The sequence below is a fragment of the Ambystoma mexicanum genome, chromosome 3q, assembly GCF_040938575.1.
Source record: "Ambystoma mexicanum isolate Mex_15411 chromosome 3q, UKY_AmexF1_1, whole genome shotgun sequence".
In the NCBI taxonomy this organism is placed as follows: domain Eukaryota; kingdom Metazoa; phylum Chordata; class Amphibia; order Caudata; family Ambystomatidae; genus Ambystoma; species Ambystoma mexicanum.
In genome coordinates, this window is record NC_090926.1 from 1,122,196,732 (window position 1) to 1,122,215,878 (window position 19,147).

The 19,147-nt window shown below is 48.3% G+C and overlaps 1 protein-coding gene across 6 annotated transcripts in view; it reads right to left on the minus strand.

The window, feature by feature from the left end:
* Window positions 1–19,147, minus strand: part of AKAP8 (A-kinase anchoring protein 8) — a 1,455,819-nt gene that overhangs the window by 56,291 nt on the left and 1,380,381 nt on the right. For all 6 annotated transcript variants that reach the window (XM_069603890.1, XM_069603889.1, XM_069603892.1 and 3 more), the window contains one exon: window positions 11,709–11,804. In XM_069603890.1, the coding sequence (XP_069459991.1) occupies window positions 11,709–11,804 (96 nt within the window). The remainder of the gene's footprint in view (window positions 1–11,708; window positions 11,805–19,147) is intronic.

The window sequence follows — 19,147 nt, forward strand, 5'->3', positions numbered from 1 at the left end:
ACCGCCATCAACTTGGTGAAAACTCTCAGGGAGGAGGTCAACTCGAAACTGATAGTGAGAGTTGCCAATCGCGAACCTCAGGTACTTTGTGCTTGAGATGGATTGGCACATGAAAGTAAGCATCCTGAAGGTCCAATGATACCAACCAGTCTTGGAGTTGGAGAGCCTGAAGGATCTGAGAAAGTGTGACCATCTTGAACTTGTCCTTCCTGAGGAACTTGTTCAAGCTCTCAAGTCCAAGATGGGTCTCAATCCTCCGTCCTTCTTTGGTATGAGGAAATATGGAGAATACCAACCCTTGTTCCTCTCTGCTACAGGCACGTGTTCTATTGCACCTTTCTGTAGCAGGGTTAAGATTTCCTACAACAGGAGCGGGTCTGGAAGTTTGACAGAGTTGTATCCCGGGTGGTGATTCTGAGGTTTCTCTTAAAAAGGAAGGCAGTAACCTTTGGATACTGTTTCCAGTGCCCAAGCATCTGAAGTAATGCCCCGCCATTCTTCCAGATGCTGTGAGGTCCTGCCTCCCACTGGGGTCTTGTGGGTCTAAACCTTAGAGTGGTCTTGCGGCAGCGGCAGCAGCAGCGGATGAAGGCACAGTGCCCGTTGCTTGGGCAGATCTAGTACCTTTTTCTCGCCCCAAGGAAATTTCCTTTGCCCTCTTTGATTGGCCTGTCCCCTTCCTTTTCCAAATGAGGAATAAAATCGAAAGGGACGACCCCTCCAGGAGGATGAGCCGGTGTAGGGGTGTTGTTGAGGTTGTCTTATAGCGGCACAGTGATTTTTACGCCGCTTTGGAGGTCTGCGGCTTCTCCAAACTTTCATCCGCTTTGCTGCCAAACAACCTCGAGCCGTCAAATGGCATATTGAGAAGCCTGGATTGCATATTCGGTGCAAAACCTGACTTTCTTAACCACGCAAATCTGCGTAGCACCGCACTAGAAGCCATGGACCTACTGATACTGTCAGCTGTGTCCAAACCTGATTGAAGACAATCCCGTGAAGCCTCCTTTTCATCCCTTACTATGGACAGGAACCCTTCATGTTCCTCACCTTCAGGGATGTGTTCAGCTGCCGCTGACATACAGTCCCACAGGGTTTATGCAAATCTTGCAAGGGTGCAAGTTACATTAGTGGATTTTAAAGCAATGCTCCCTGACGCGAAAATCTTTCTGGACCATGCATCAATCTTTTTATCATCCCTATCTGGAGGAATTGTAGGGTATGCAGCATTTCTATTAGAGGTAGCTGCTTGAACGACCAGACTTTCAGGTGACTGGTGTTTACTCAAGTATTCGGGATCTGAGGAACAGGGTCTATAGTTTGACACATTTATTGCCGGAATAGATTCAGGGTTTTCCCATACAGTGTTAACCTTCCTTTGTAAAGCTACATAAAAAGTAAGTATGGGGTCTTGCTGAGGTCCTCCTGAAAGTATGTCAGTCATATCTTCCTCCTGATAGACAGGTGAATTTCTACTCCATCCCATGAATTCAGTTACCCTGTTAATCAATATTCTTTATCTCGCATCAGCATGCTTAGCCGGGTCAGGCTTTTCAAATTCATATTCTGGAGATGTATCCAGACCACTTGCTGACTGCAAGCATTCATACAAGTCTTGCATCTTAGATTAAGGGTCAATTAACTCCTCAGGGACTTGCTTTGTACCAAATTTCACACCATTAGGTGAAACATCTTCTGCTGATGAATCTCCTTCATATATGGAGGACATGGTTCTAAAGAAATGTCTATTTTCTGGATGAAACACCTTTTCAGGTGGCATAGACTTCGACACAGGTGTCGATTTTGTAATTGGAGTGAATGAAGACGTCGACAAAAACGTTGATGGTGTCGATGTTGTAGTCATCACCTTCAATATCGTCAAGGCCATTTTCGACACCTTCGAAGGAATCGTCAACCCCGTCGAAGGAATTGTCGAGACCGTCGAAGGAGCCTTCGACACCGTCGACTGTGAACTCGATGTAACTTTTTTGGGTTGGGTTGTCAATACTTTGTGCTCGACTGCCTTTGTTAGAGGCTTCGAGGACGTTTTAGACGAGGGCTTTGATGGGATATGAGAGTCTGACATCATTTTATTGAGTTCTACCTCTGATTTATGCACCGGTAGGCTTTTTTTATGAGGTGTCGGGGGAGATTCCCTTGACGACACCCTTGACGATTTTGTGTCCGATTTTCTCATCTTAGATCTTCCCCGGTCACTTTTTTTTATGAGTAGGGGCATGGTCTACGCTAGACTTTTTTGAGGGGGTCTGGGCCGCATTCTCAAAAATCTTTAGCATAGATGCTCTGAAAGCTTCCCACTTTCTTGGGGAATCACGTCTTGACAGACATGTTATGATTTACACAGACGACGTCGAGGAAGAAGGAGACCGGTGTCTTCTTTTCTTTGCCTTTTTAGAGGAAGAAGAACAGGACTTCCTTGATCTACTCCTCGACCTAGATATTTGTGATGAAGACCCAGCCAAGTCTTTTCTCCCTGTGGAAAAACACTTCAAGGATTGCTCCCCCACCGCCAGTTTACCTCTCCATTCCTTTAAGGCCTTATGGGTCATCGACTGACAGGGACCGCACTAGTCTATACGGTGGTCGGAACCGAGGCACCAGAGGCAATTCCGATGGGGGGGGGGATCAGTCAGCGACATCTTTCTCCCACATTTCTGGCATTTCTTGAATCCAGTCTTCGGTGTGGAAGGATTAGATGAAGACGACATTTTCGTACGAACTGAAGCACCGTTTTATTCAATGTGAAGCGAAGCTAACAGAAAAACGGAACTCAGGCCAACGGGCGCGCTCAAGGCATTTATACAGTGGATGACGTTGGCGCTTGACGGATGCTGCCGAGGGACATCAACGCCACAGCCTCAAGTGGAGCGCCTTCTGGTGGAGAGAGAAAAATTTCCGAAGCAGCAAAGCTGAAGGTAAGGATATATCTAAGATGAGAAATACGTGGGAGGACACAATCCATTTGAAATGAAAGTTACTCGCTTTGTTTGAGGTAGTGAAGTGTGCAGTTTCTGTGGAGGAATCTGGCGCGACACTTCCGACATCTGGAGTTACATTTGTGATCTGTGCACTGATTTCATGTCATGCAATGCAATGCACAAAGCACCCAAGTACAGTCTGCACTCAGTCTCTACAGGCAAACAATACCAGAACAAGTCCTGCTGCATAACACACACCCACTAACAGGGGTACATGCAACTGGAGGTAACAAAAGAAAAAAATGTGGATACCTGTTGATGCTTCTGTGACACTGAGTTCTAGGTGGGTTTTCTTGGATTAAAGGCTGGGAGGATGGTACAGGGATTATGTGCAACGAGTTCCGAGTGGGTGTCAAAATCACGTGCGTGGGAGACCACTAGGGCGCGTGGCCCATGATGGCTGCGTAAAGTCGTCTCTCTGCCACACGCTGTCTGTAGAGCGACTTTAGCTCCCCCCAAGTTGGAGATAGGGGACGGCGCCCCCGAGCCCTCGGGATCTGCACAGGTGGGCACCCAAACAAACCCATCATCCCCAAAGGGCTCTGGCAATCAAAGCACTGAGGTGGCCTTCGTCAGCCGACAAGAGGCACAGACCGGGCCCCGCCACCATACCGAACAAAGATCTCAGAGCCTTCTGCAGTTAAGGGGCGGGGGCATGGGCCTGCAGTCGGGGGGGGGGGGTGAACTGCCTGTTGGAGCGAGCCTGCTCCCTTTCATGCAGCCCAAAGAGGATTCCCAACCCCCTCCCCCATCGGAGCGTGCCTGACCCCCTTCCTGAGGCCCTGCGAGGCCCTGCTGTGCCCGGTGTGTGGTGTCTGGGCAGGCCCAGCCAAGCAGCAGGGAACTTTGAGGCTGAAATCCGGACCAGGCTGGCCGCCCCCTCTAGCCCGGTGGCATGGAAGGACACAACCGTGGAGAAGCTGTTGCAGTGCGATGCCCGGAGGTAAGGAGGAGGAGGCGTCATAGGGCTCCAGCCCGAAGAGCGTGCCGGGCTACCGCTGAGGCTCCAGGTTGCACAACGGGGATCTAGGAGCAAGGTGGCCCTTCCCTCCCCTGTTAAGTGCTGAACCACCGGAGACCCTGCAGCGCCCCAGGCTCCATTGGAAGACTGCATGGGGGATTCAGGTGGCTCCTAGGACTCTGTACTAAAGAAGACCCGGGCCCAGCTTGGTGAACACTTTCATGCACAGAGTAAGCAGTAGGTGGCCAGGGAACACCGGAGTGCCATTGTGCATTCAGGCACACACGAGCCCAGCACAGTGCAGCGGGGACGCCCCGTAAAGAGGGGCCATAGAGAGGATGGACTTTGTTTGGTATCGGCGCACAGAGAAGCAGGTACCAGTCCTGGTATTCAGTCCCAGAGCAGACAGTGAGAGAGGTGGACTTTAGTAGCACTGCCCCATGTGCTGCACAGGAGTGGATCCATGGTAAGCGGATCGGTCTGAGCTTGGCCACAGACTCTAAATTGGCAGAAGCAATGTTACAGTGGGGGAACTCTTGCCTCGCCTGGCTCAAGGAGGCAAGGAGGTTCAATTGAAAGGGCCCAAGATCAATAGAAGTTTGCTTCCTAAGGTACAGATAAAAAAATGGAGGTCCTGGAGAAAGCGAAGCGTCTGGGGAGTTTCCAATATAAGGGAGACATAATCAGAGTGTTCCAGGACCTGTCGGGTCTCACTTTGTCATGCTGCTGAGACTGCCGCCCCCTCACACAGTGGCTGACTGAAATGGGCATTAGGTACCATTGGTCCTTCCCATTTGCCCTGTCATTGAAGATAGGAGAAGCAGACTATCGTGTGACCAGAGGTCAGGAGGCACAACAGGTGCTCCAGGTCTTTAAGGGTGAGGCACTGAATGAAGGCCAGGAAGGAGACGAGGCACACAATGGCATATCCTGATATCGTGGGCCGGGCCGAGGCACTTGGACTGGGGACCCTGAACGTTAAGGGTTTGAATTCACACACTAAGGGCTCACTGTTGGGGAGGGAAATTCGAAATTGTGATATCAATGTTCTGTTGGTGCAGGAGACAAGGCTGATTCAAGGGGAGGAAAGGTGGATTCCGGGAGCCCATGTTGGACAGGCTTATTGTGCCTCTGGCCCCTCCAAGAGGGAAGGAGTAGGCATTATTTTCAATTGGCGAACACGAATGACAGACCTGGTGGTCTGACGGGAGGGCTCTGTTGATCACTGGGCCATTTATGGAGTACGGGTGTCCATTGCTTCTATATATTGCCCGAATGTAGGACAGATGCAGTTTTTACAGGAGACCATGCGGTAGATATTGGAGCGTGTAGACCGTTACTGGGGGGAGGAGAGATTTCATCATGTGGGCAGACCGGGCCTTGGTTCATAGTTGAGGGCAGGTCCTCAGGAGAGGTGGGTAGGGGCAGTGCGAGGGAGGACTTCTGGGCTATATGTCTGACCAGGGGTTGATAGACGCATGGAGGGAACTTCACCCGGTGGAAAAGGGTTTTAAATTCTTCTCCCCTGTTCATGGTTCTCGAAGGAGGATCGATTATTGGTTCATACATCAGAGAGGCCGATAGGGTTTCCACCAGCGACCACTCCGATTAGTTGGTCGGACAACGACATGGGTGCCATGGGCATAGATTTGACGGGACTGAGGCCTCGACACTCGCTCTGGCGATGCAATGACGTCCTGTTGAAGGATGTTGTCTTTGCAAGACAAATGAAGGTGGCAATTGAAGAGTTCTTTCGCTTTAATGACACGGGGGAGGATGAACTTGGTATAACATGGGATGCGGCTAAGGCGACCTCGAGGGGCCTCCTCATTCGGGAGGGTGCCTCCAAGAAGAGAGTAAGGACCCTTCTGGTGGAGAAATTTAGGGGGGAGATCCGTAAACTAGCGAAGTTAGAAGGCAAGGGGTAGGAGAGAGGGAAGAGGATTTGAAATTGCAAGAGAGAAGTGTCAGGAGTTGAAAGACCTAGAGGTGGGGAAGGTAATAGCTGGCCTGCAGTTCCTGAAACAGAAATATTATGAGAAGGGGGACAAGGCCGATGCCTTGTTGGCAGCGGGTCAACGGGCAGAGAGGTCGGTGTCAGTAGTCAGGGATGCGGATGGTGGCTACGCTCCCTAGCGGGGGAGGTGGTACAGGAATTTGCTGCCTTCTACGGGCCTCTCTACGGGTTGGAGGGAGAGAAGGAGGATGACGAATTGCATAGGTACATGGGGGAGTTATCCCTCTCGACACTTCTGGGTTGTGTGAATAGTGCGCTGGAGAAGCAAATTATCCAGTAAGAAGTTCTGAAGGCAATCGGGGGGTTAAGGTCTGGGAGGGCACCGGGTGACGACGGGTACACAGTTTGGGTTCTATAAAACATTTGTGGGATCTCTCGGCCAACATCTGGCGAAATTATTTAATAACATTTTGGATACAGGGAGGGCTCCTCCATCTTTTGGGAGGGCGTTGATAACAGTCATACCAAGGGAGGGGAGGGACCCAGAAAGCTAAAAGTCGTACCTACCCATCTCTCTCCTTAAAGTGGACGCTAGCATTTTTACCAGAGTACTGACCACACGGATGGAGTGTCTTATGCCGAAATTGGTCCACCCGGACCAAGTGGGGTTCATTCAGGGTAGACAAGTGCCCGATACCTTGCGTAAAACATTACACCTAATGGAGGCCTCATTGGGGAGGGAGGGTAATTCAGTCCTGGTGGCACTTGACGCCGAGAAGGCTTTCGATTGGGTTGATTGGAGGTTCCCATATGGGGTATAACAGAAATGTGGGTTTGGTGATTAGTTCCTTAGGTGATAAGGGCACTATATGCGGCACGGGTGACCGTTAATGGGTGACTTTCGGGAACCTTCCCTTTGTAGAGGGGGACGAGACTGTTCTGCCCCTTCTCTCACCTCTTATTCGCATTGACAGTGGAGGTGGGCAGACCGGCAGAGCGGTTGCGGATGGCATGAAGGTGGGCAGGAGGGAATTTAATTTGGGGCTCTATGCGGACGATGTGCTGCTGCACCTGGTGAGCCACACCAGCCCTATACCCGCAGCTCTGTCAATAATTGAGGAATGTGGGCAGTTCTCAGGCTTCAGAGTCAATACTGGGAAGTCAGTGCTTTTTCCCTTTGTGGCAGACAGGCTCAGAGATGTCGAGGTGCTTAGACTCCTGGGTCTACAGATACAGTGCAACAGCATTATATATTTGGGAGTTACTATTATTAAACTAGGGGAGGACTTAGGTGGCGCCAACTACCTCCCCCCTTTGACAAACTATTTGCAGAAATGATGTCCTGTGGTAAGAGACATCTCGCGTGGATGGGGAGGCTTAATGCTATAAAAATGAACCTCCTCCCAAGAGTATTGTACTTGTTTAAAATGCGGCCAGTCCGCGCTCCAGAGATACTGCTGAAAGAGGCCAAGTCCCGTATACTGAAATTCATTTGGCAGAATCAGAAACCCTGGGATGGATATTGGACGTTAATATGCCTGATGTATTATAGGGTTGCACAACTTAGAGCAATGGTCCCTCATTTGAGGGAGGACCCGGGAAGACAGTGGGTTTACCGGGAAAACCAACACACGCTCCCTACAACTGTGGGGGAATGGCTTTGTATCCCAAGGGGGAGGCTCCAGAGGCAAATTCGAGAACACCCAATACTTGGGGTCCACTGGGAGATGTTGAGCATGGCTGGGAGGGCACGTGGCCATCTCAGATGAGTCATATTTGGGCCCCTCCCCCCTGAAAGGGATAGCATAACGGAGGTTGCGAAGTACCAGTCATGGTTCGAGGGAGGGCTCGCCAGAGTGGGCCAACTGTGGAAGGGAGGAGAATTTATAAGTATCCAGGACTTGGAAGGGGTATAGGTAAATTATCAGTGCTTTTGTATCTTAGGCTAAAAGGGAATTTTTACAGCGGAAAAGTGGAAGGAGCAAATACAGAGGGACCTCATGCCGGTGGAAAAGGTCCTGGATGGGCATACGGAAATGAAAGGCCTCATCTCCCGTCTTTACGGGGCTTTGTTGGAACCAAGGGGTGAGTTGTAGGTGGAGGAGGGACCTGGGTGTGGAACTGGACGAGCATCTGTGGCAACAGATGTGCAGGAGGGCTTTTAAGATGTCTATATCATGCCAATATAAGCTCCATGCCGTGAAGTTATTGCATTGCTGGCAGCACGACCCGACGCGCTTCTCTAAGATGTTTCCCTCAGTGAGCCCCAATGCTGGCACGGATGTGCTAACATGGCTAATTACTGGCACAGGTATACTGGGCCGAGGTCCTGGATTGGATCAAGGCGCTGGGGACGGGGAGCGCTCAGGCTTGACCCACTGTTGGTTTTATTTGGTCTAGAGAAACTGGGGGACTAATGGCACGCCTCCTCCCCGTTGGTGCATTTTCTTCTTCTTGCAGCTCAAGCTTGTCGTGCTAGGTACTGGAGGAGGACATCCCTTCCCATTCTGAGAGAATGGTCCAATACAGCAAAGGAGATTTATTTGATGGAAAAGATTACTGAGACGATTCATGAAGGAGGAGCGTCCGTAGAGGCCGAGTGGCAACAATTCTGTAACACTTGTGTGAGGTAGAGGAGGGCGTAGGGATTATAAAGTAAGACGTGGCCTGGTATTGAATGAACAATAGGTGCACATAATGGGCTGCAGTGGGGTCGACCAATAGATCCCGGGTCCGCTCAGGCATTGGGTTAAATGTGCGCAGTTTGGAATTTCAGACACAAGGGCGTGGACTCACTCGGGGGAGGGGAGTTTTGAAGGGAAAGTTGCAACAACATAATTCTCTGTGGAGGACCTCGCCCTAATGTTGGTTTGAGTTATTGCGTTGTATTGGTTGTGTTGAAAATTAATAAAATTCAATTTACAAAATAAAGAAAACCAATCATGTGAGTGTACATCATCCCTGCTTGTATTCTGTAAATGAAAATGCTGCTGTGCGACATGCCGTGGGGTGCAGTCTCTTTTCAGGGGATGACATCTGTGACACAGACATGGTATCAAGAGAGACAGAGACTCAAAGGTGTTAGTTCAAAACCTTTATTTACTGAGGTTCTTGGGTTGGTGTAATGCCCGACTGGCCATAACTCTAAAAGGGAAGGTTCCCGTAACTGATGTCTAATAGTTTAAAAGAAAAGTCTGTCTGTGTATAAACCTATGCTTGTCCTAACTCTTTACAAAAACGTGACAGGACGTCTTTATAAAGGAAAATAGTGGTTCAACAGAAAATTGGAAACCAAAGTTGTTTCAGATGGTCTTCTCGCCAGGTGTAGTTTGGCCATTGTCACAAAAATGAGTTGGATCAAAAAGGGCTGTTCTTAAGACCTTCTCCACAGAGCTCTTGCAGTGGTTTCAAATACCTTCAGCGTCTTTGGGTTCCTTGGGGTTCCCTTCCCCAGTTCAGCTTGGCAGAATGTACCTTTTCCTTATATACAGTTTCTATCACATGCAATTCTTTCATGGGGTAGAATCAGAAGCTTTCGAAAATGCCAGGCTCTTTGCTTTTCCTAAGTGCGACCACTCTGATCCTTTGACCCTCTCTTTGTACTTTTTATATTCATCAATCTGTGTTCCTTTCACTTTGTCTTGCATACTTGCACCGTCATTGTCTTTCTCTCTGTCGTGCACACTTGCACCTTCCTTTACCCTCTTGGTGTTGTGCCTCTTGCACGCTCCCCTCCTGCCGTGCACAAATGCACCTGCCTCTTGCACACTTCTTTCACTCTTCTGTGCACACCTGCACTAGTTTCCTTCTTTCCGGGTGGCTCTCACCCTTTTCTTTTACTCTGGACTGCTTTTACTTCTGCGCCACTAGTGTGCCTTTTTCTTCCTTGTGTGCTACTAGCAGGCTTTCTCCTCCGTTCCCGTTTCCTTGTTTCTTCTTTCTTACTCTGTTTCTTTAGACTGTCATTTCCGCTCCATGCCACTTTCCAAATCTGGCTATTCTCCCTTGCCTGCTCCAGCCACCAGCATGCTCCAGAGTTTCTCTATCCCTCATTCGAAACTCACTGGGTAGCGTAGCGCTGGCGAGCAGTCTCTCATGGATGCTTTGGGTCAAGGTCAGGGTCTCACCACTTGCCCTTCAGACACCCTTGAGCCCGGCAAACGGGCCAAGGGAACAAGCAATTACACGGACACCGCCAGCAGGATACCGGCTGCCTCGCTCTCGCTCTCTGGAGACACGACTCCCTAACCACACTGCAGCCCCACACAAACACCGGGCCAGCGTCGCCACACGCCGTTCTCCTCCAGATCCTTCTTTCTGCAGCTTCCAGCTCCTTGGCTTCTCTAGTCCAGTAGGACTCCCCAGCTAGCCATTTCAACTTTGCAGAACCACACCTTTTATAGTTCCTAGTGAGTCAGGTGTGAATGATTAGTGTAGAGTTCCCGATTCTGCTTGATTCTATTAGTGGGACAATTCAATGGGCGCAAGTAATAGTAAGCCTCTCACTGCCTTCCCATCTTAACTAAAGGGGAAATCTTCCTCGTGGTGGTCAGTCAAAAGGCCGAAAAAATAATACCGAATGACAAAAATCTCGAAAAAAATATCGAATTATTTATTTATTTATATGTGTTTTTGGGGTCAGGTAAGTAAAAAATAGGGTTAAAATAAAAAAAAAATCGAAAAAAGGGGGGTTGGGGGGGAACCCCCCCATTTCGAAAAAAAAACGTCAAAAAAAATTAGCTATTTTTTTTTTTCGGCCTTTTTTTTTCGAGATTTTTTTTTTCGAGATTTTACAATTCGGTGTTATCACTATAAACCCTTCCTCGTCCCAGTACTTTTTGAAACTGGGGAAGGGGAGTCAAGGCAAGATGGGAATTGATATTTACAGGCTATATTATTGCAAGGTGATTGGTAAAGGATAGGGGGATTCCCTTCAAAAGGTGATTATCCCCTATGCTACACACATGCAAGCACAGGTCTGTATAACACTTCCCATGATCTAAACTAAGGAAGGACAAAGTAGTGTTGGGATTGAGGTTATGTATGTGTCTTACCTTGCTTTCCCCTTTTCCGGGGTTTGTTCTAGGATGAACTGTTGGTCTCTCTCTTCGGTTAGGGACATTGGGACCTGCATAACCAATGAAGGCTTCTGGGATCTCTTCACCTATCGTCCTGTTGGAATACCGCATCTCTCCTAGGGTACTCTCCTGAGTGCAACCCCAGACTCTCCTACCCAGGTGATTCTCCCTCGTTCGTCCACCCCCAGGGTTGGGATCCAAGAACGATGGCCCTCCGCTGGGCACATGAATAGAGGACTCTCGCAATCTTAATGGGAGAAAATCCCTAGGTTTCTCACATATCCCATAACTATGGAGAAAAGGGGACGGAGCAAAGAAGCAATATATTTAGAGAAGTGTATAAATTCAAGAGCATATTTCAACTTTGGTGCATCTCTGAGGGAACAGAATGGTGTCCTGCAAATGCATGGTTGAAGACATATTTTAATTTCATCTGATGGGGATGATGTTCTATAGTGTGAAGTACAATTATGGATTGTGACCATTATTTAAACACATTATCTCAATAATAATGTAGGTAACTGGCGTTTAGCAGCTTAGCATTGAAACGAGAAGGATCCTCCTAAAGACGAGCCACTATAAAATGCTCCAAATAACAGACATCTGACCTTTGCGACAGTCTACAAATTAATGACACTACAATTATCTTTTTTTTTTAAAATCAATTCCAAAAGTTATTTGTAAACTTGAACCTCAAATGAGTCAAAACATACCTTCAGGTATTTGTCCAGCATTTTTGAAATATGCTGGTTATTGAGGACACTCTTTGCAACATGGAGACTTGTCTTTTTTAATTGATCAGCAGTTTCCTAATAAAAAGAAAAAAAAGGTTGACATTCAGTAAAAGATACACTATGGAGTGAATATCAGCCTGATAACTAAAAATATAAGGCCTATCCATTGAGTAAGCTCAGACACTCAAAACGTATTGATTTCAGGAATACAGGGAGAAAACTACAAAATTTAATGCTAATTTTTCGATAGACAGTAAAATGAAAAGCTGAAAACTGGTGTACGGGTAGTTGAAGTAATTTACCAGGTTTCGAGAGGTTTGGTGCAATGAATGGTTTAGAAGGCCTGACCAGCCAGTACTGGTCTAATAACAGGGTGCCCACTAAGCATTTCCAAAATACTCTCAATCGTAGTATTGCAGAGGACCCTAGCTTCACTCTTGGGAGGTCTGCTATCAAGGTACAATTCGGCCAATACACTTACACACACACAAATACAGTACATATAATATTTGGGAAGTACCCCATACCGTAAGTTATAAGGATAATATAAGTCACAAAGGAGTTCCGTGAAGAAATAGAACAACAAGGCCAAAAGTCTAGTTTCTTGAGGTGACTTGCAAATTTCCTCTTTACGTACGGTAGAAGGTATTTTATTCCTTATAACAATAATAATATTTATTGGGTTTAGTTTAAATGAAACTTTTACAATACTAAAATTAAACAAACATTTCATTGATATTAAATAACGCAATAAGAATCATATAAAAAATAACAAACATGCAAATATAATATATTTGAAACTGACAGCCTCCATTTAACTTTAAATTCCAGTTCATTATTACCAAAATGTATCTGATCACTGCATTGAATCAACAACATAGTGACCTTTTCACAAGTGACAGAATGTTTAAAAAATTCCTAAAAATTCAAAAATCCTAAAAACCATGAACCTATGGCTATATTCCTAAAATAATTGGCATTCAGCTGTTTCGCATTCCTCATCTCCGTTTTCTCTTTCTTCGCCTATTGGCCATTCTCCTTCAGATGAACAAGTTACTTCTTACCTTGTAACGTTCTTTCGACGGGATGTTCCTCCGACGTATTCCTCATCTTAGATATCTCCTTCCAGCTCTGCTGGCCTCGGAAAATTTTTTCTCTCTAGAGGGCGCTGCGCGTCAACGTCCTCCGAGTCGATGTCCCTCGACAGCCGCCGTATCGACGTCGTCATCCTGCCTATAAAGGCCGCGCGCAGCGTCCGTTGCTCAGTTCCGTTTTGTAGCCCACAATAATACTTTCTGGACTAAACTAATCACCCTGAAGGAGCGTAAGCTGCAACAACAAGGGAAGTAGAACTGCGGGGATGGATGGGAGGGTCGATGAGGAATACGTTGGAGGAACATCCCGTCGAAAGAACGTTACAAGGTAAGAAGTAACTTGTTCTTCGAAGGGATTGTGTCCTCTGACATATTCCTCATCTTAGATAGGCTCCCATAGCAGTATTCTATTATCGGAGGAGGGAGTACTTAATTCACGCTGTCTTCTATTGATGAATAGAATGCAGTACAGCCCTTCCAAACCTAGTCTCTTGACTGGAGGAGGAATCCAAATTGTAAAAACGTGTAAAGGTATGGACAGACGACCATGTAGCGGCCGCACAGATGTCTTTAACCGGCACGCCTCTTTTGAGGGCCGATGAAGCTGCAATACCTCTGGTCGAATGAGCCCTAAGGTTTTGAGGGGGCTCTTTCCCTGCCAGTTTATAACATTCCAGAATGGCTAGAATGATCCATCTGGAAATGGTCTGCTTAGTTATTGGTAACCCCAGCTTGTGACCTGCGTAACCTACAAACAGCTGGTCTGCCTGTCTTATCCTGGCTAGTCTACTGATGTAAAAACTTAAAGCCCTCCTAGGGTCTAGCCTGTGTAACCTCTCTTCCTCTTTCCCCGGGTGAGGAGGAGGATAGAAAGATGGTAGGGTAATCTTCTGAGTGATATGGAATTCAGAAACCACCTTTGGGAGGAAATTAGGCTTCACTTGCAGGACAACTTTGTCTTTGTGAAATATTGTGTGAGGGGGTTTACAAGAAAGAGCTTGTAATTCGCTCACCCTTCTAGCAGATGTAAGTGCTATTAATAAAACAGTTTTAAGGGTAAGGAATCTTAACGAACAAGAATGGAGAGGTTCGAAAGGTGTGCCCATCAGGAAAGTTAGTACTAAGTTTAAATCCCATAGGGGAACTTGGAATGGTCTTGGGGGATAAACATTGGTTAACCCCTTTAGAAACTGAATTACCAAGGGTAATTTGAAATAGGATGGTTCTTCCGCAGTACGCTTAAAGATGGATAGCGCTGCGAGATAGCTCTTAATGGTGCCAACTTGAAGGCCTGAATTTGCCAAATATAGTAGGAAGGACAAAACCATTGGTGTACCACATGAAAAAGGGTCGATATTCTGTTCTCTACACCAGCTGCAAAATCTGTTCCAACGGCAGCGGTATAAAGACTTTGTTGCTGGCCTCCTTGCCGAAAGCAACACCTCCATAACATCATCAGGGAGGTCCCAATCCTTGTACCTCAGCCTTTCAGAAGCCAAGCGTGAAGGTTGAGGGTTTTGATGTCTGGATGGAGAACCTGACCTCCCTTCTGTGAGAGTAGGTTCTCTCTGAGTGGAAGTCGAATTGGAGGGCAGATGGACAAGTCTAGAAGGTCCGGGTACCACGTTCTCCTGGCCCAATCCGGGGCAATTAGGATCATGGTTCGCCGGAATCTTTTCAACCTCCTGATCATTTGAGGAATGATAGGGACCGGTGGGAACGCGTACAGAAGCGGAAACTCCCAGTGCACTATGAACGCGTCTCCCAGAGCTCCTCTCGGGGGAAATTCCCTCGAGCAGAACAGGTCGCATTTCCTGTTTAGGCTGGTGGCGAACAGATCTACCTGAGGGGTTCCCCAAAGGGCGAAGATCTCTTGAAGGACTTCCTGAGCTAGCTCCCACTCGTGGGAGACTGTGTTCTGCCTGCTCAGAGCGTCCGCTGTCAAGTTCTTCTCTCCGGCTACGTGAACTGCCGATAGAGAGATTCCTTCTTGGATTGCCCAAAACCAGAGCTGCATCGCCTCTCTGCACAGGGGTAGTGATCCTACGCCTCCTCTTTTGTTGAGGTAATGCATGGCCACCGTGTTGTCCGTCATTATGAGGACGTTCTTCCCTTGTACAGCTGGCAGGAACGCCTTCAGCGCAAGTCTGATGGCTCTCAGCTCTAACAGGTTGATATGTAGTCTGGACTCCGATGGAGACCAACGACCGCTGATGGTCAAGTCGTTGGCGTGGGCTCCCCACCCCGTGAGTGAGGCATCCGTGACTACTGTTATCTCCGGCCAGGGTTGCCAAAACGGTTCTCCTTTCAGAATGTTCTCCTGACAGGCCCACCACTGAAGGTCTCGAGCCACCCTGCCAGGAACCTGAAGAAGATCTGTCATTCTCCCTGAGAATTGTGACCACTGAGTCCTCAGTGCCCACTGGAGGGATCTCATTCTCAGGCGAGCCTCTGGCACTAGGAAAATGCAGGATGCCATGAGGCCTAGCAACCTCAAAAAGTCGAAGGCTGGGAGACGTTGGGCATGTTGGAACTTGGTAACCATCTGTAGAATATCTTGAGCCCTCACCTCTGGTGGCGAGGCTTTTACCAGGGAAGTGTCCAGGATCGCTCCTATGAACTGGAGTCTCTGCGATGGTATCATTTGTGACTTCTTTAAATTGAGGGAGAAGCCCAGTCTGTGAAGGAAGTGGCACACGTGATTTAGCTGGATCTGAGCTTGTTCCGAAGAAACAGCCCTGATCAACCAATCGTCCAGGTAGGGGTAGACGTGAATCCCTTCCCTCCTTAGACTTGCAGCCACTACCGACATTAACTTGGTGAAGACCCTCGGGGCGGAGGTCAGCCCAAATGGCAGCACTCGAAATTGATAGTGAGAGTTGCCAATTGCGAACCTCAGGTATTTCCTGTGTTTGAGATGGATAGGCACATGGAAATAAGCGTCCTGAAGGTCCAGAGATACCAACCAGTCCTGGAACTGAAGGGCCTGGAGGATCTGAGAAAGAGTGACCATCTTGAATTTGTCTTTTCTGAGGAATTTGTTCAATTCTCGCAAGTTCAAGATGGGTCTCAGTCCTCAGTCTTTCTTTGGAATGAGAAAGTAAGGGGAATACCAGCCCTTGTTCCTCTCCGCTACAGGTACCGGGTTCTATGGCACCTTTCTCTAGCAGGTCCAAAATTTCCTGCAAGAGGAGCGGATCTGGAGCTTTCTGAGAGCTGATCCCCGGTGGATGACTGAGGTATACGTAGGAAAGGCAGGCAGTAACCTTGGGCAACTGTTTCCAATGCCCAAGCATCTGACGTGATAGCCTGCCATACCGCCAGATGTTGAGTCAACCTGCCTCCTACAGGTGTCCTGTGAGGGAAGTCCTCAGAGTGGTTTTGGGGCGGCTGATGCAGACGCCGATGGTAAAGAGGCACCTGCTGTTGCTGCGGCTTTTGAATATCTACCCCGTCCACCTCGGGTAGTTCTTCTTTGTCCCCTTTGAGCCGGTCGTCCTCTACCTCTTCCGAATGCGGAGTAGAAGCGAAAGGACTTGCCCCTCGCAGATGTTCCTGTGGGACGAAAGGGAGTCTGACGGATTGCAGCTCCTTGGGATTTTGCTGCTGCTTTTGAAGTTTGCAGTTTCTCTAAACTGTCATCCGCCTTTTTCCCGAACAAAGAAGAGCCATCGAATGGCATGTTCAAGAGCCTGGCTTGCACATCTGGGGCAAAACCAGACTTTCTCAACCAAGCGAATCTCCTGGTTGATGTACTTCCCGCCATTGCTCTGCTGATACTGTCAGCCGAATCAATGCCCGTCTGGAGGGATTCGCACATAGCGTCTTTACCGTCCTGTATAATATTCAGGAACGCATCCCTTTCTTCTCCCTCCGGGATGCAGTCAGCCGCTGTAGAAGCACACTCCCAAAGTGTATGGCTGAACCTAGCAAGGGTGCAAGTAGCATTAACAGATTTTAACGCCATGCTACATGCTGAAAAGACTTTCTTTGCCATAGCATCATATTTTTTATCGTCCCTGTCCTGTGGGACGGTAGGATAAGCCGTCTTGACATCGGTAGAGGATGCTGCCTGTACCACCAGACTTTCTGGGGATGGGTGTTTAGACAAAAACTCCGGGTCTGTAGAAGATACCCTGTACTTTGTAGACAGTTTTTTATTTACTGCTGGTACGACATCTGGGGTTTCCCAGTTTGTCATGATCTTCCTCTGAAGAGCTTTATGAAAAGGCACCACAGGATCCTCCTGTGGGCCTTTGTCAAGAATATCCGTGAGGTCATCTTGTTGGAAAGATTGTGAAGGTGCAGACCACCCCATGAACTCTGTGATCCTGGCCATTAAGGTTCTATAGGGGGTTTCAGCATGCTCCCCCGGGTCTGGCCTAGCAAACTCCACCTCAGGGGAAGTGTCTAACCCACTTGGCCTCATGTAAGGAATCATGAAGATCCTTTAACCTGCGTTCTTCAGAGGAAAATTCCTCTCTAATTGGGGTTACAGGTCCCTGCAACTCAAATGTGTCTTCCTGTTCAGACAATTCACCCTCTTCCAAAATTGAGGACATAGTTCTCAATTGTTCTGAACTCATAAAGGGAGTAAATCCCATTTCCAAGGCAGAGGGTGCCGAACTTGTCATTATCGGCCTCGAAAACGTCGATGTCGTCGACGCCGAAGGCTTCGAACGTGGCGTCGAAAACAAAGGCGGAGGCCTCGAAGACCTCGACAGAATTGGAATTCTACTCGACAATCTCGAAGCCATCGACGTCGAGGACCTGGGGATAGTCACTGGGTGTGTCGTAACCGTGACTTTTCTTGGCGTCGACGCCGGTGTCGAAGCTGGCGTCGAGTCGACAGAGTCCGTGTGTCGAAGGTGCCTTCGACAACGGCGTCGAAGACATCGACCTCGGCGTCGACGGAACCCTCGTCGACGGAACCTTCGAGGATGGTTTGGAGGTCATAGTCCTACTCGAGGGTTCGAGACGCGCTCGAGAGGTTTCCTTCGCCGGGTACTGCGACTCGCGGCGTTTTTGACCTTCGGGTCTTTCGACCAGAGCATCTCTCTCGGCAGTCTTCGAGGGGGTCGTGGCCGCTTTCTCGAAGACGCTCATCATATTTTTGCGGAATTCCTCCCATTCAGCCCGGGAACTATGTTTCGTGGGGCAAGGGATTCTTTTTGGCGAAACAGAGGAAGAGGAAGTCGGAGAAGGGGATCTTCGACGTCTCCTCTTCGAGTGCTTCGATCTCGAGGAGTGATGAGACCCACTCCGAGACCTGGAGCGCGAATGGTGACGAGGAGACGAGTGTCTCGACTTCGTCGACGAAGAAGAAGCTTTAAAAGTCTTACCTTTCTCCAGCTTCCCCCTACGATCCTTCAGGGCCTTAGCTGTCATGGACATACAGTCCACGCATTCCGAACAATGGTGTTCAGCTCCCAAACACCACAGACAAACTCTGTGAGGGTCAGTCAGCGACATCTTTTTCCCACAATCTCTGCATTTTTTGAAGCCGGATCGAGGAGTTGTCGGTTCCGACGAGGAAGCCATCGAGTACGGATCGAATGACTCGAGGTAAATAGGATTAATCTGACAAGAACTGAGCAACGGTATTCCGAGGCACTGAGTAAGCGCGGAAAAACGGAACTGAGCAACGGACGCTGCGCGCGGCCTTTATAGGCAGGATGACGTCGACACGGCGGCTGTCGAGGTACATCGACTCGGAGGACGTCGACGCGCAGCGCCCTCTAGAGAGAAAAATTTTTCCGAGGCCAGCAGAGCTGGAAGGAGATATCTAAAATGAGGAATACGTCGGAGGACACAATCCCTTCGAAATGTAGCTACCTTCTGCCACACCCTGTAAAGTGCTATGTGTATTGTGTTAGAATCCACATTGATGCAGTAAGCCCAACATTCCAATGCTTTTATAGATTCATAGTTATGTGTCATTTTTCCCAGGGTTGTCAAATATACACAGCCTAGTCTTGGGCATTCAGTTAGAAGGTGCTTTACAATTTCAGTGCATGATCGTATCTTGCAAATTATGCAGAAACGTTCTTCCAAGGGCAGCCTCCATCGCGTCCCATGGGTTACCCAAACTGGTCATTGGTTTGTGCGGAGTAAGAGGCGTAACTTACGCACCCATTTGTCTGGGCACTTCAGTAGATAACATTGAGGGACGATATACCTAGGCACCATCTGTGTTATCTGAGGATAATTATGTATTTTAGCCAGGTGGTCATAGTTCTCACTCCAAGTCCATCTTAAAACCCTTTTTTTGAAAACCCTCCTTAATGTGGTGTAGTAATTACATTGCTTAAAGTCTGGAGACCA